We start from the raw sequence: 16,789 nt of genomic DNA, 5'->3' as shown, positions 1-16,789 counted from the left end.
CAAGGAGAGGGATGAGGATGGTGAGAGAAGCAACAAAATCCCCAAGAATCACTGTGAAAGAATTGCCTTGGTGGCGTCTTGGGGTCACCGGGTTTCAAAAAGCACCATCAGACGCCACCTCCACAACCACAGGCCCTTTGGAAGGGTTGCCGGAAGAAAGCTCTTTCTGACCACAAGACACAGACGCAAGCGTTTGGAGTTTACCAAATGTCATTTAAATTAAATTATGACTGGAAGAAGGTGCTCTGGTCAGATGAGACCAAAATGGAACGTTTTGCATCGGCATGTTTGGTGTCGATTTTCCCAAAACTTATTTTCTACAAATGTGATTTCTGGATTTTTTTTTCTCATTTTGTCTGCCATAGTTGAAGTGTACCTATGATGAAAATTACAGGCCTCTCTCATCTTTTTAAGTGGGAGAACTTGCACAATTGGTGGCTGACTAAATACTTTTTTGCCCCACTGTATATGTTGAAGAGGGTGGTGCTTAAGCTGCATCCCTGTTTCACCCCACGGCCATGTGTAAAGAAACGTGTGTTTTTATGTCAATTTTAACCGCACACATGTTGTTTGTGTACAAATCTTGTTTACAAATCTTTCAAGGTAAAGATAACTGAACTAAATGACTATCGCCCCATAGGACTCACTTCTGTCATCATGAAGTGCTTTGAGAGACCCCAACAGGTCCACAGACGATACAATCGCCATGACACTGCATACTGCCCTATCCCATCTGGACAAGAGGAATACCTATGTAAGAATGCTGTTCATTGTCTACAGCTCAGCATTCAACACCATAGTACCCTCCAAGCTCATCATAAAGCTTAAGGCTCTGGGTCTCAACCCCGCCTTGTGCATCTGGGTCCTGGACTTTCTGACGGGCCGCCCCCAGGTGGTGAGGGTAGGTAACAACATCTCCACCCCGCTGATCCTCAACACTGGGGCCCCACAAGGGTGCGTTCTGAGCCCCCTCTTTACTTCCTGTTCACCCACGACTGCGTGGCCACACACGCCTCCAACTCAATCATCAAGTTTGCAGACGACACTACAGTAGTAGGCTTGATTACCATCAATGACGAGACAGCCTACATGGAGGAGGTGAGGGCCCTCGGAGTGTGGTGTCAGGAAAATAACCTCACACTCAACATCAACAAAACAAAGGAGATGATCGTGGACTTCAGGAAACAGCAGAGGGAGCACCCCCCCCCCCCCCCCTATCCACATCGACGGGAAGTGGAGAAGGTGGAAAGTTTTAAGTTCCTCGGCGTACACATCACGGACATCACGGACAAACTGAATTGGTCCACTCACACAGACAGCATGGTGAAGAAGGTGCAACAGAGCCTCTTCAACCTCAGGAGGCTGAATATATTTGGCTTGTCACCTAAAACCCTCACAAAATGTTACAGATGTACAATTGAGAGCATCCTGTCAGGTTGTATCACCGCCTGGTACGGCAACTACACAGTCCTCAACCATAAGGCTCTCCAGAGGGTAGTGAGGTCTGCACAACGCATCACCAGGGGGCAAACTACCTGCCCTCCAGGACACCTACACCACCCGATGTCACAGGAAGGACAAAAAGATCATGAAGGACAACAACCACCCGAGCCAGTGCCTGTTCACCTCGTTGTCATCCAGAAGGTGACGTCAGTACAGGTGCATCAAAGCTGGGCAGGGAGATTGAAAAACAGCTTCTATCTCAAGGCCATCAGACTGTTAAACAGCCACCACTAACATAGAGAGGCAGCTGCCAACATACAGACTCAAATCTCTGGCCTCTTTAATAAATGGACTTAATCAAGGAATCACTAGTCACTTTTCATCTCATATGCATATACTGTATTCTATACCATCTACTGCATCTTGCCTATGCCGCTCGGCCATCGCTCATCCATATATTTATATGTACATATTCTTATTCATCCCTTTACACTTGTGTGTATTAGGTAGTTGTTGTGAAATTGTTAGATTACTTGTTAGATATTACTGCATAGTCGGAACTAGAAGCACAAGCATTTCGCTACACTCAAATGAACATCTGCTAACCGTGTGTATGTGACAAAGACAATTTGATTTGATTTACATGGATTGGATCATGTTGTATGTTTTTTCTCAACACCACTTTCCATCAGTTTGTATAGCAGACCCTTGTATCAAATATAGTCAAAAGCTGTTTTGAAATCAACAAAGCATGATAAGACTTTGCCTTTGTTTGTTTGTTTGTCAATAAGGGTGTGCAGGGTGAATACGTGGTCTGCCGTACGATTATTTGGTAAAAAGCCAATTTGACATTTGCTCAGTGCACTGTTTTCACTGAGGAAATATACGAGTCTGCTGTTAATGATAATGCAGAGGATTTTCCCAAGGTTGCTGTTGACGCAGATCCCACTGTAGTTGTTGGGGTCAAATTTGCCTCCACTTTTGTGGATTGGGGTGATCAGTCCTTGGTTCCAAATTTTGGGGAAGATGCTGAGGATGATGTTAAAACCTTTAAATATAGCCAATTGGAATTTGTGGTCTGTGTATATTTTCTCATTGCTCTCTGTCTCTCTAGATATTATTCAACAACACCACTGACAGTACAGCAGCCCGCTCTGTTCGTCTATATCAACCTTGTCACACACTGTGGGAGGGATTAAAATAGACACTGTGTGTTGTGTGTGTGTGTTGTGTGTGTGTGTGTGTGCCAACCATCTAATCCAGGTCTCCTCCCTCATCCTCTTATCTCCTCTCTCCTCCTCGTGCTCTTGAACTTGAGGCATCTCTCCCGCTCTCTCTCTCTCTAATTATACAAATTATTACGAATCTCATCTATTTCTACAACTTATTTTCTTCTAATCTGATTTAACCGTACAACCAAAAAGTTATTTTTTTATTAATTTTCATGATACAGCCAATTGTGACTATGTGGTTGTGGTAACCATTGACAACTCTCTCTCACCACTAAGCTGTGATGTTCTACAATATTCCTGGCATTTTAAATTATAATGGTATGCACAGTTATCTTCTTCCTACGAAGCATTTTCCAGACAGCTACATTATGCAATGTTACACGACAGAAGACATCGATTAAAGAAGCAAGCAGCAATTCAACACAAAAAGCTCTGCATTTTGACAGTCAGCAACAGTCGGCCAACCAGACAGTTAGCCTAGCCAGCCAGTAAACCAGACAGTTAGTGTCACGTTCTGACCATCGTTCGTGTGTGTTTTCCTTGTTTTAGTGTTGGTCAGGACGTGAGCTGGGTGGGCATTCTATGTTGGATGTCTTGTTTGTCTATTTCTATGTCTGGCCTGATATGGTTCTCAATCAGAGGCAGGTGTTAGTCATTGTCTCTGATTGGGAACCATATTTAGGTAGCCTGGGTTTCACTGTGTGTTTGTGGGTGATTGTCCTTAGTGTCCTCTGTGTTAGTTTGCACCAGTTTAGGCTGTTTCGGTTTTCACATTACGTTTATTGTTTTTGTATTGATTCGTGTTTACGTTGTTAAATAAACATGGATCGCAATAGCCACGCTGCATTTTGGTCCGACTCTCCTTCTCACCAAGAAAACGTTACAGTTAGCCTAGCCAGCCAGTAAACCAGACAGTTAGCCTAGCCAGCCAGTAAACCAGACAGTTAGCCTAGCCAGCCAGTAAAGCAGACAGTTAGCCTAGCCAGCCAGTAAACCAGACAGTTAGCCTAGCCAGCCAGTAAACCAGTTAGCCTAGCCAGCCAGTAAACCAGACAGTTAGCCTAGCCAGCCAGTAAACCAGACAGTTAGCCTAGCCAGCCAGTAAACCAGACAGTCATTCAATCAGGGCAGCCAGGCAGTCAGTCAGAGTCAGTCGGTCAACCATTTAGTCAGGCAGGCAGTCATTCAGTTAGTCAGTCACAGTCGGTCAGTGTGCAGCCTGTTTTTCAACAGAGCTGAGTGGACCGGCTGTGGGGGTATAATGGCTGATACGTTGGACCAGCTGTGGGGGTATAATGGCTGATACGTTGGACCGGCTGTGGGGGTATACTGGCTGATACGTTGGACCAGCTGTGGGGGTATACTGGCTGATTCGTTGGACCGGCTGTGGGGGTATAATGGCTGATACGTTGGACCGGCTGTGGGGGTATAATGGCTGATACGTTGGACCGGCTGTGGGGGTATAATGGCTGATACGTTGGACCGGCTGTGGGGGTATAATGGCTGATACGTTGGACCGGCTGTGGGGGTATAATGGCTAATACGTTGGACCGGCTGTGGGGGTATACTGGCTGATTCATTGGACCGGCTGTGGGGGTATAATGGCTGATACGTTGGACCGGCTGTGGGGGTATAATGGCTGATACGTTGGACCGGCTGTGGGGGTATAATGGCTGATACGTTGGACCGGCTGTGGGGGTATAATGGCTGATACGTTGGACCGGCTGTGGGGGTATAATGGCTGATACGTTGGACCGGCTGTGGGGGTATAATGGCTGATTCGTTGGACCAGCTGTGGGGGTTTAATGGCTGATACGTTGGACCAGCTGTGGGGGTATAATGGCTGATACGTTGGACCAGCTGTGGGGGTATACTGGCTGATTCGTTGGACCGGCTGTGGGGGTATAATGGCTGATACGTTGGACCGGCTGTGGGGGTATAATGGCTGATACGTTGGACCAGCTGTGGGGGTATAATGGCTGATACGTTGGACCGGCTGTGGGGGTATAATGGCTGATACGTTGGACCGGCTGTGGGGGTATAATGGCTGATACGTTGGACCAGCTGTGGGGGTATAATGGCTGATACGTGTGTCAGTTGGAGCTAATGATGAGTATGACAACCGTGTATGTAAGTGTGTGAGAATTAACGCTGCAGGTTAGGAAAAATAACGTAGCAGGGTAAGAAGAATTAACTGAAAAGGCTGCCATTCAAAGTAGTGCACTAAAGAGGGAAAAGGCTGCCATTCAAAGTAGTGCACTAAAGAGGGAAAGGCTGCCGTTCAAAGTAGTGCACTAAAGAGGGAAAAGGCTGCCATTCATAGTAGTGCTCTAACGAGGGAAAGGCTGCCATTCAAAGTAGTGCACTAAAGAGGGAAAGGCTGCCATTCAAAGTAGTGCACTAAAGATGGAAAAGGATGCCATTCAAAGTAGTGCACTAAAGAGGGAAAGGCTGCCATTCAAAGTAGTGCACTAAAGAGGGAAAGGCTGCCATTCAAAGTAGTGCACTAAAGAGGGAAAAGGCTGCCATTCAAAGTAGTGCACTAAAGAGGGAAAGGCTGCCGTTCAAAGTAGTGCACTAAAGAGGGAAAAGGCTGCCATTCATAGTAGTGCTCTAACGAGGGAAAGGCTGCCATTCAAAGTAGTGCACTAAAGAGGGAAAGGCTGCCATTCAAAGTAGTGCACTAAAGATGGAAAAGGATGCCATTCAAAGTAGTGCACTAAAGAGGGAAAGGCTGCCATTCAAAGTAGTGCACTAAAGAGGGAAAGGCTGCCATTCAAAGTAGTGCACTAAAGAGGGAAAAGGCTGCCATTCAAAGTAGTGCACTAAAGAGGGAAAGGCTGCCATTCAAAGTAGTGCACTAAAGAGGGAAAGGCTGCCATTCGGGATGCGACCCAGAGAGTTTAGATCTTATTTGACAGGGTACAACAATGATTTAACAAATCCACTCCACACTAGTTACAGATGTAGGATCTTAATTTGAACTCTCTTTTGTTGCTGAGAATGTTCCTGCACAACCGGGAAATGCAAACATGTTGTGTATATGAGTTTTAAAAAGTCTTCCAAAGTTTGTAATTTCCACTTTGAAATGTCAGACTTGATTTGCCATAACGAAAAATGTATCAGCCCTTAGAAATGTCCACGAATTATAATCCACATAATAATTCACATGTCCTGTTGCTGCCATATTATTTTCCTTCGTAGCAAACTGGCTCAAATTAATATCCTACATCTGTAGGTAGGCTTCACTCTGTCCGTTGTGCTGTTGATTTTGGCACAGCGCGGCGCACAGAGTGAGACGCCCACAGACGCTCAAAGCTAAGGCACTGAATGCGCAGATAGGGACCAATTTGTGTCAGTCTCGTTCTGTGAAGATCAGACCAGAGCAGTAGCGGTGCAGACGCGGTAGCAGTAGAAGAAGGAGTAGCATACCATAAGGAAGGAAAAAGACTAGATAGCCACACAGCTCTCTCTGAAGAAGGTGGCATTGCCTTATTTTCTCCTCCTCCTCCTGGAATCCAGATATGAAGTGAAGGTTAAAATGTTCTGAGCTTCTGTCAAACCTCGGGAGTTCGGTGGGTCCATTCACAGGTAGACTAGTATCAACAAACCGATACAGACAACGCGAAAACGTACATTTTTTGTTTTTTGTTGTTGTTATTGTTGTTGTACTGAAAGCAAAGCCGGAGGATTCGAGAACGGAGTGATATCGTCCAGAATCTCTCTCCCATCTACAACCGTCGAGATGAATACCAACGACGCTAAGGAGTATCTCACCAGGCGGGAGATACCTCAACTGTTTGAGGTGAGATCAACTGAATGGGCTTTGGCTTCGCGGGATTCAGTTACAATACTTTTATCGATGGCAGTATTACAGATTCATTAGGGTATTGTCCTTTAGTGTTTGAAAAAAAAGAAAGATTCGTTTAGTCGTTCACATTAGGCTAAGTGGTATTTAGTAAATGGATAAATGAGACCGTGTGTGGAGCCTAAATGATAGCTACAGTAGCCGTACCATATAAATAAGTGCATACTGCATATATCCCATCCATCTTTTTGTTTCAGTTCAGGATCAATCAGAGTGTGGCGTTTGAAAGGTTTCATATCACGTTTGAAATGGTCGAATCTAATCCAATATAACCAATGACAATATAGGTTTTATTCATGTTTATTTTCAGCCAGATAATGTTATTAATTAAGAAGACAACGGACTGATGCTGTAACTAAATACATACATACATACATCAAGTTGGGTAACCAATTCGAGTCATGGTGTGAAATTAATGTTTCCAACTCTCAGGCAGAGAGAGAGAGAGACCCGCCACAAATATTCTTACATATTCAAGACATTCTGCATAGTTTGTTCTATTTCAGTGCGTTTCAATAATGAATATATATTTCCTAACTAACCAGACACATTCTTAACCTTTGAATAGATAGGTCAATGCTTTAAAAAAAAATAGATATGCTTTTTATTTATTTATTTGTATAGTTTTAATGTTTAGTTAATTGTATATTCATACTTTTTTTTAGTAGTATAGTTAAGTATAGGAGGTTCTACCAAGCATTTGAGTCATTTTCCCGATCAAAAATATTATTATAAAAAATATATATATTTTGTAACCCATAAATCAATGAACCGTCCTGTAAATCTTTGGCCCCACCCCCAGTCCATTGTGTTGGGTTGGAAAATACAACTGTAAATCAATGGGTTGACTGTAGCTGCCCAAAGGGCACCCTATTCCCTACATAGTGCACTACTTTTGACCAGGGCCAATAGGCTAGTTCTAACACTTATGTAAGGGCGCCGTTTGGGACGGAGAAGAGGGTGGATGTTTAGTTTGAAAGCGTGTCTTTAGTCTCGGGGGGGGGAGCATTGTTTAAGAACCTGCAGGGTTAAAGAATGACAGACACACAAGCAATCACCAATGTAAACACAAACATACTTAAGTGGTATTTCTCTCTACATGGGTGAAAAGAAAAGTCTCTCATAAAAGGATTCCTTCGTTTGTGTTCCTGCTAGAGAACAGTACAGTCAACATAGATAGAAGGCCTGGGTCTTTCCTATGGATGTCAGCTTCTATCAACTGTAATAAGTTAACCCAGGCTGGGATACTTGGGTAATTCCCTACAATCGTGACGGAGTGTTGTGCTGATCTAACACACCTGTGAAAACACAGTGCAGAAATGTACAATGCTCTACGATTACGTTTCAAGTCTTAAAACAATGTAATAACATCAACATGTATCTGTTAGGGTTAGAAGAGGTTAGGGTTAAGGGGTCAGGGTTAAGGGGTCAGGGTTAAGGGTCAGGGTTAAGGTTCAGGTTTAGGGTTATGTATCGGTCTCTCCCATTGTGTTGTTTTCTCCAGAGCCTGTTGACAGGGTTCAGGTTCTCTAAGCCTCTAGTGGTCCGTGATTAGTGTTAGGGTTAAGACTGGTTAGGGTCAGGGTAAAGACTGGTTAGGGTTAGAGGTCAGGGTCTGGGTTAGGGTTAAGACTGGTTAGGGTTAAGACTGGTTAAGGTTAGAGGTCAGGGTCTGGGTTAGGGTTAAGACTGGTTAGGGTTAGGGTTAAGACTAGTTAGGGTTAAGACTAGTTAGGGTTAGGGTTAAGACTGGTTAGGGTTAAGACTGGTTAGGGTTAGGGTTAAGACTGGTTAGGGTTAGAGGTCAGGGTCTGGGGTTAGGGTTAAAACTGGTTAGGGTTAGAGGTCAGGGTCTGGGTTAGGGTTAAGACTGGTTAGGGTTAGAGGTCACAGTTTGGGTTAGGTTTAGAGGTCAGGGTCTGGGGTCAAGGTTAGGGTTATGTATCTGTCTCTCTCATTGGGTTGTTGTTATTATTGTTGTTGATGTTGTATTTGTCTTCTCCAGAGCCTGTTGACAGGGTTGATGTACTATAAACCAGAGGACCCTATAGACTACCTGGAGGTGTGTCTAAAGAAGGTGAGGGAGCTCGGGGGAACAGACAGGGTCCGGTGGGACACATTCGTCGGCCAGGAGAAGAAGTCCCTTCCCCCCCTTAACGGAGGACAGTCACGTAGGTCCTTCTTCAGAAACGGTGAGTTGTGTGTGTGTGTGTGTTCTGCCACACAAGGAATGAGTAGTGAGAGGGCTGAGGAGGCTCTTTTTTCAATTAGTCTTTCCTCGATTCCTTGCATCCTCTCTCCTTCCCAAACCGTATTGGAGGAGAAGATCCAAGGTCTCCCACTCTGGCCATTTCCTCCAAACCATTTTGAGGAAAAAAAGGCATGGAGAGAGGACATGAGGAATGGACGAAATACAGAGTGAGTGTCGAGGTTACTCCTGAAAAAACATTGAGATCAGGAGCAATACCCTAAAAGACAAGATGTTGTGTCTGTCCACCCATTCTAACCTGGGGGTCATGCTATTGTAGCAGCTGGATAGATAGTACATTATTAGCAGAGATAACTTACTGTAACTGTCCAATGGAAATGTTGTGTTCTGTGTTTATTCCAACACCTCCGGAAGAGACACAGATTCGCACAGAGGTTGGAGCAGAGGGCAGCTATTGTAGTGTAGCGGTGCTCCTAGTTAGGGGTCAAAGGCACAGGGATAGTTAGGAGTGGCTGGGCAGGGTTTCCCTGTAGATAACATTGTCTCAAAACCTCAAGGTCAGTATCCCTTCTGAATGAGACGCTAAAGATGTCTGTCTGTCCACCTGTTCTAGCCTGGTGTAAGGTTATTGTTGCAGCTGAATAGATAGCTAGCTGTACAATAGATACAGGTGAAGTCGGAAGTTTACATACACTCTTTAGCCAAATACATTTAAACTCAAGTTTTGGCACAATTCCTGACATTTAATCTGTGTAAAAAAAAAATCCCTGTCTCAGGTCAGTTAGGATCACCACTCGTCACGATCGTCATAATAAGTGGACCAAAGCACAGCGTGATCTGGGTTCCACATCTTTTATTTACTAAGTGAAACTCACAGCAAAACAAATCAATCATCTCAAAACGAAACGTGAAGCTAAACAATAGAGCTAACAGGCAACTATCCAGATCCCACAAAGCACAAAAAGGGAAATGGTTGCCTAAATATGATTTAACAATCAGAGACAACGACAAAAAGCTGCCTCTGATTGGGAACCAACCATAATCACCTAGATGACCCTCCCTAGTCACACCCCAACATAGAGAATTAAAAGCTCTCTACGGTCAGGGCGTGACACCACTTTATTTTAACAATGTGAAATGTCAGAATAATGAATGATTTATTTAAGCTTGCATTTCTTTCATCACATTCCCAGTGGGTCAGAAGTTTACTGACACATTGTTAAAATAAAGTGGTGTCACGCCCTGACCGTAGAGAGCTTTTAATTCTCTATGTTGGGGTGTGACTAGGGAGGGTCATCTAGGTGATTATGGTTGGTTCCCAATCAGAGGCAGCTTTTTGTCGTTGTCTCTGATTGTTAAATCATATTTAGGCAGCCACTCAGTTAAATTATGATTATTTTTTAAACATTTTACCCCTTTTTCTCCCCAATTTCGTGGTATCCAATTGTTTAGTAGCTACTTCATCGCTACAACTCCCATACGGGCTCGGGAGAGACAAAGGTTGAAAGTCATGCGTCCTCCGATACACAACCCAACCAAGCCGCACTGCTTCTTAAAACAGCGCGCATCCAACCAGGAAGCCAGCTGCACCAATGTGTCGGAGGAAACACCGTGCACCTGGCAACCTTGGTTATCGTGCACTGCGCCTGGCCCGCCACAGGAGTCGCTGGTGCGTGATGAGACAAGGATATCCCTACCGGCCAAACCCTCCATAACCCAGACGATGCTAGGCCAATTGTGCGTCGCCCCACGGACCACCCGGTCACGGCCGGTTACGACAGAGCCTGGTCGCAAACCTAGAGTCTCTGGTGGCACAGCTGGCACTGCAGTACAGCGCCCTTGACCACTGCGCCACTCGGGAGGCCCTTCCTTTAAATTGTTTAACTTGGGTCAAACGTTTCGGGTAGCATTCCACAAGCTTCCCACAGTAGGTTGGGTGAATTTTGTCCCATTCCACCTGACAAAGCTGGTGTAACGGAGTCACGTTTGTAGGCCTCCTTGCTCACACACGCTTTTTCAGTTCTGCGAGAGTCTTGAGATGTTACTTCAATATATCCATATAATTTTCCTACCTCATGATGCCATCTATTTAGTGAAGTGCACCAGTCCCTCCTGCAGAAAAGCACCCCCACAACATGATGCTGCCACCCCACAACATGATGCTGCCACCCCCACAACATGATGCTGCCACCCCCGTGCTTCACGGTTGGGATGGTGTTCTTCGGCTTGCAAGCCTCCTCTTTTTTCCTCCAAACATAACGATGGTCATTATGGCCAAACAGTTCTATTTTTGTTTCATCAGACCAGAGGAAATTTGTCCAAAAAGTACAATCTTTGTCTCCATGTGCAGTTGCAAACCATAGACTGGCTTTATTATGGCGGTTTTGGAGCAGTGGCTTCTTCCTTGCTGAGCGGCCTTTCAGGTTATGTCGATATAGGACTTGTTTTACTGTGGATATAGATACTTTTGTACCTGTTTCCTCCAGCATCTTCACAAGGTCCTTTGCTGTTGTTCTGGGATTGATTTGCACTTTTCGTACCAAAGTAAGTTAATCTGTAGGAGACAGAACGCCTCTCATTCCTGAGCGGTATGACGGCTGCGTGGTCCCATGGTGTTTATACTTGCGTACTATTGTTTGTACAGATGAACGTGGTACCTTCAGACGTTTGGAAATTGCTCCCAAGGATGAACCAGACTTGTGGAGGTCTACAATTTTTTTCTGAGGTCTTGGCTGATTTCTTTAGATTTTCCCATGATGTCAAGCAAAGAGGCACTGAGTTTGAAGGTAGGCCTTGAAATACATCCACAGGTGCACCTCCAATTGTCTCAAATTATGTCAATTAGCCTATCAGAAGCTTCTAAAGCCATGACATCATTTTCTGGAATTTTCCAAGCTGTTTAAAGGCACATTCAACTTAGTGTATGTACACTTCTGACCCACTGGAATTGTGATACAGTGAATTATGAGTGAAATAATCTGTCTGTAAACAATTGTTGGAAAAATTACTTGTGTCATGCACAAAGTAGATGTCCTAGCCGACTTGCCAAAACTATAGTTTGTTAACGAGACATTTGCGGAGTGGTTGAAAAACAAGTTTTAATGACTCTAACCTAAGTGTATGTACTGTTAAAGTCGGAAGTGTGCACTTAGGTTGGAGTCATTAACACTTGTAGTACACTATATAGGGAATAGGGCCCTGGTCTATAGTAGTGCACTATATAGGGAATAGGGCCCTGGTCTATAGTAGTGTACTATATATGGAATAGGGCTCTGGTCTATAGTAGTGCACTATATAGGGAATAGGGCTCTGGTCTATAGTAGTAGCACTATATAGGGAATAGGGCTCTGGTCTATAGTAGTGTACTATATAGGGAATAGGGCTCTGGTGTATAGTAGTGTACTATATAGGGAATAGGGCTCTGGTCTATAGTAGTGTACTATATAGGGAATAAGGCTCTGGTCTATAGTAGTGTACTATATAGGGAATAGGGCTCTGGTCTATAGTAGTAGGGAATAGGGCTCTGGTCTATAGTAGTGTACTATATAGGGAATAGGGCTCTGGTCTATAGTAGTAGGGAATAGGGCTCTGGTCTATAGTAGTGTACTATATAGGGAATAGGGCTCTGGTCTATAGTAGTGCACTATATAGGGAATAGGGCTCTGGTCTATAGTAGTGTACTATATAGGGAATAGGGCTCTGGTCTATAGTAGTAGGGAATAGGGCTCTGGTCTATAGTAGTGTACTATATAGGGAATAGGGCTCTGGTCTATAGTAGTGTACTATATAGGGAATAGGGCTCTGGTCTATAGTAGTGTACTATATAGGGAATAGGGCTCTGGTCTATAGTAGTAGGGAATAGGGCTCTGGTCTATAGTAGTGTACTATATAGGGAATAGGGCTCTGGTCTATAGTAGTGTACTATATAGGGAATAGGGCTCTGGTCTATAATAGTGTACTATATAGGGAATAGGGCTCTGGTCTATAGTAGTGTACTATATAGGGAATAGGGCTCTGGTCTATAGTAGTGTACTATATAGGGAATAGGGCTCTGGTCTATAGTAGTGTACTATATAGGGAATAGGGCTCTGGTCTATAGTAGTGTACTATATAGGGAATAGGGCTCTGGTCTATAGTAGTGTACTATATAGGGAATAGGGCTCTGGTCTATAGTAGTGTACTATATAGGGAATAGGGCTCTGGTCTATAGTAGTGTACTATATAAGGAATAGGGCTCTGGTCTATAGTAGTGTCTATAGTAGGGCTCTGGTCTATAGTAGTGTCTATAGTAGTGTACTATATAGTAGTGTACTATATAGGGAATAGGGCTCTGGTCTATAGTAGTGTCTATAGTAGTGTACTATATAGTAGTGTACTATATAGGGAATAGGGCTCTGGTCTATAGTAGTGTACTATATAAGGAATAGGGCTCTGGTCTATAGTAGTGTCTATAGTAGGGCTCTGGTCTATAGTAGTGTCTATAGTAGTGTACTATATAGTAGTGTACTATATAGGGAATAGGGCTCTGGTCTATAGTAGTAGGGAATAGGGCTCTGGTCTATAGTAGTAGGGAATAGGGCTCTGGTCTATAGTAGTAGGGAATAGGGCTCTGGTCTATAGTAGTAGGGAATAGGGCTCTGGTCTATAGTACTAGGGAATAGGGCTCTGGTCTATAGTAGTAGTGAATAGGGCTCTGGTCTATAGTACTAGGGAATAGGGCTCTGGTCTATAGTAGTAGTGAATAGGGCTCTGGTCTATAGTAGTAGGGAATAGGGCTCTGGTCTATAGTAGTAGGGAATAGGGCTCTGGTCTATAGTAGTAGTGAATAGGGCTCTGGTCTATAGTAGTAGGGAATAGGGCTCTGGTCTATAGTAGTGCACTATAGAGGGAATAGGGCTCTGGTCTATAGTAGTAGGGAATAGGGCTCTGGTCTATAGTAGTAGGGAATAGGGCTCTGGTCTATAGTAGTGCACTATAGAGGGAATAGGGCTCTGGTCTATAGTAGTGTACTATAGAGGGAATAGGGCTCTGGTCTATAGTAGTACCACTATAGAGGGAATAGGGCTCTGGTCTATAGTAGTACACTATATAGGGAATAGGGCTCTGGTCTATAGTAGTAGGGAATAGGGCTCTGGTCTATAGTAGTGCACTATAGAGGGAATAGGGCTCTGGTCTATAGTAATGTACTATAGAGGGAATAGGGCTCTGGTCTATAGTAGTACCACTATAGAGGGAATAGGGCTCTGGTCTATAGTAGTGTACTATATAGGGAATAGGTCTCTGGTCTATAGTAGTGTACTATATAGGGAATAGGGCTCTGGTCTATAGTAGTGTACTATATAGGGAATAGGGCTCTGGTCTATAGTAGTGCACTATAGAGGGAATAGGGCTCTGGTCTATAGTAGTGTACTATATAGGGAATAGGGCTCTGGTCTATAGTAGTGTACTATAGAGGGAATAGGGCTCTGGTCTATAGTAGTACCACTATAGAGGGAATAGGGCTCTGGTGTATAGTAGTGTACTATATAGGGAATAGGGCTCTGGTCTATAGTAGTAGTAGTGAATAGGGAACAGGGCTCTGGTCTAAAATAGTGCACTATATAGGGAATAGGGCTCTGGTCTATAGTAGTGTACTATATAGGGAATAGGGCTCTGGTCTATAGTAGTGTACTATATAGGGAATAGGGCTCTGGTCTATAGTAGTGTACTATATAGGGAATAGGGCTCTGGTCTATAGTAGTGTACTATATAGGGAATAGGGCTCTGGTCTATAGTAGTACCACTATAGAGGGAATAGGGCTCTGGTCTATAGTGGTGTACTATATAGGGAATAGGGCTCTGGTCTATAGTAGTGTACTATATAGGGAATAGGGCTCTGGTCTATAGTAGTGCACTATATAGGGAATAGGGCTCTGGTCTGTAGTAGTATTGAATAGGGCCCTGGTCTATAGTAGTGTACTATATAGGGAATAGGGCTCTGGTCTATAGTAGTGTACTGTATAGGGAATAGGGCTCTGGTCTATAGTAGTGCACTATATAGGGAATAGGGCTCTGGTCTATAGTAGTAGTGAATAGGGCTCTGGTCTATAGTAGTAGTGAATAGGGCTCTGGTCTATAGTAGTAGTGAATAGGGCTCTGGTCTATAGTAGTAGTGAATAGGGCTCTGGTCTATAGTAGTGCACTATAGAGGGAATAGGGCTCTGGTCTATAGTAGTAGGGAATAGGGCTCTGGTCTATAGTAGTAGGGAATAGGGCTCTTGGTCTATAGTAGTGCACTATAGAGGGAATAGGGCTCTGGTCTATAGTAGTGTACTATAGAGGGAATAGGGCTCTGGTCTATAGTAGTAGGGAATAGGGCTCTGGTCTATAGTAGTAGGGAATAGGGCTCTGGTCTATAGTAGTGCACTATAGAGGGAATAGGGCTCTGGTCTATAGTAGTGTACTATAGAGGGAATAGGGCTCTGGTCTATAGTAGTACCACTATAGAGGGAATAGGGCTCTGTGGTCTATAGTAGTAGTGAATAGGGCTCTGGTCTATAGTAGTGCACTATAGAGGGAATAGGGCTCTGGTCTATAGTAGTAGGGAATAGGGCTCTGGTCTATAGTAGTAGGGAATAGGGCTCTGGTCTATAGTAGTGCACTATAGAGGGAATAGGGCTCTGGTCTATAGTAGTGTACTATAGAGGGAATAGGGCTCTGGTCTATAGTAGTACCACTATAGAGGGAATAGGGCTCTGGTCTATAGTAGTACACTATATAGGGAATAGGGCTCTGGTCTATAGTAGTAGGGAATAGGGCTCTGGTCTATAGTAGTGCACTATAGAGGGAATAGGGCTCTGGTCTATAGTAATGTACTATAGAGGGAATAGGGCTCTGGTCTATAGTAGTACCACTATAGAGGGAATAGGGCTCTGGTCTATAGTAGTGTACTATATAGGGAATAGGTCTCTGGTCTATAGTAGTGTACTATATAGGGAATAGGGCTCTGGTCTATAGTAGTGTACTATATAGGGAATAGGGCTCTGGTCTATAGTAGTGCACTATAGAGGGAATAGGGCTCTGGTCTATAGTAGTGTACTATATAGGGAATAGGGCTCTGGTCTATAGTAGTGTACTATAGAGGGAATAGGGCTCTGGTCTATAGTAGTACCACTATAGAGGGAATAGGGCTCTGGTGTATAGTAGTGTACTATATAGGGAATAGGGCTCTGGTCTATAGTAGTAGTAGTGAATAGGGAACAGGGCTCTGGTCTATAGTAGTGTACTATATAGGGAATAGGGCTCTGGTCTATAGTAGTGTACTATATAGGGAATAGGGCTCTGGTCTATAGTAGTGTACTATATAGGGAATAGGGCTCTGGTCTATAGTAGTGTACTATATAGGGAATAGGGCTCTGGTCTATAGTAGTGTACTATATAGGGAATAGGGCTCTGGTCTATAGTAGTGTACTATATAGGGAATAGGGCTCTGGTCTATAGTAGTGTATTATATAGGGAATAGGGCTCTGGTCTATAGTAGTACCACTATAGAGGGAATAGGGCTCTGGTCTATAGTAGTGTACTATATAGGGAATAGGGCTCTGGTCTATAGTAGTGTACTATATAGGGAATAGGGCTCTGGTCTATAGTAGTGCACTATATAGGGAATAGGGCTCTGGTCTGTAGTAGTAGTGAATAGGGCCCTGGTCTATAGTAGTGTACTATATAGGGAATAGGGCTCTGGTCTATAGTAGTGTACTGTATAGGGAATAGGGCTCTGGTCTATAGTAGTGCACTATATAGGGAATAGGGCTCTGGTCTATAGTAGTAGTGAATAGGGCTCTGGTCTATAGTAGTAGTGAATAGGGCTCTGGTCTATAGTAGTAGGGAATAGGGCTCTGGTCTATAGTAGTGCACTATAGAGGGAATAGGGCTCTGGTCTATAGTAATGTACTATAGAGGGAATAGGGCTCTGGTCTATAGTAGTACCACTATAGAGGGAATAGGGCTCTGGTCTATAGTAGTGTACTATATAGGGAATAGGTCTCTGGTCTATAG

General features: G+C 43.9%; 1 protein-coding gene across 1 annotated transcript in view; it reads left to right on the top strand.

The window, feature by feature from the left end:
* Positions 1 to 5,946: 5,946 nt before the first annotated feature.
* The window catches only part of ak5 (adenylate kinase 5), a 163,652-nt gene continuing 152,809 nt past the window's right edge, over positions 5,947 to 16,789 (top strand). Inside the window, exons 1-2 of the mRNA XM_036966543.2 lie at positions 5,947 to 6,480; positions 8,549 to 8,735. Of these exons, the coding sequence (XP_036822438.2) occupies positions 6,421 to 6,480; positions 8,549 to 8,735 (247 nt within the window). The 5' untranslated portion in view covers positions 5,947 to 6,420. The remainder of the gene's footprint in view (positions 6,481 to 8,548; positions 8,736 to 16,789) is intronic.

The sequence above is a fragment of the Oncorhynchus mykiss genome, chromosome 28 (assembly GCF_057628025.1).
Source record: "Oncorhynchus mykiss isolate SJ-2025 chromosome 28, ASM5762802v1, whole genome shotgun sequence".
Lineage (NCBI taxonomy): Eukaryota > Metazoa > Chordata > Actinopteri > Salmoniformes > Salmonidae > Oncorhynchus > Oncorhynchus mykiss.
Note: the sequence above shows the minus strand (reverse complement) of the source record. Positions and strands in the feature narration are given on the sequence as shown.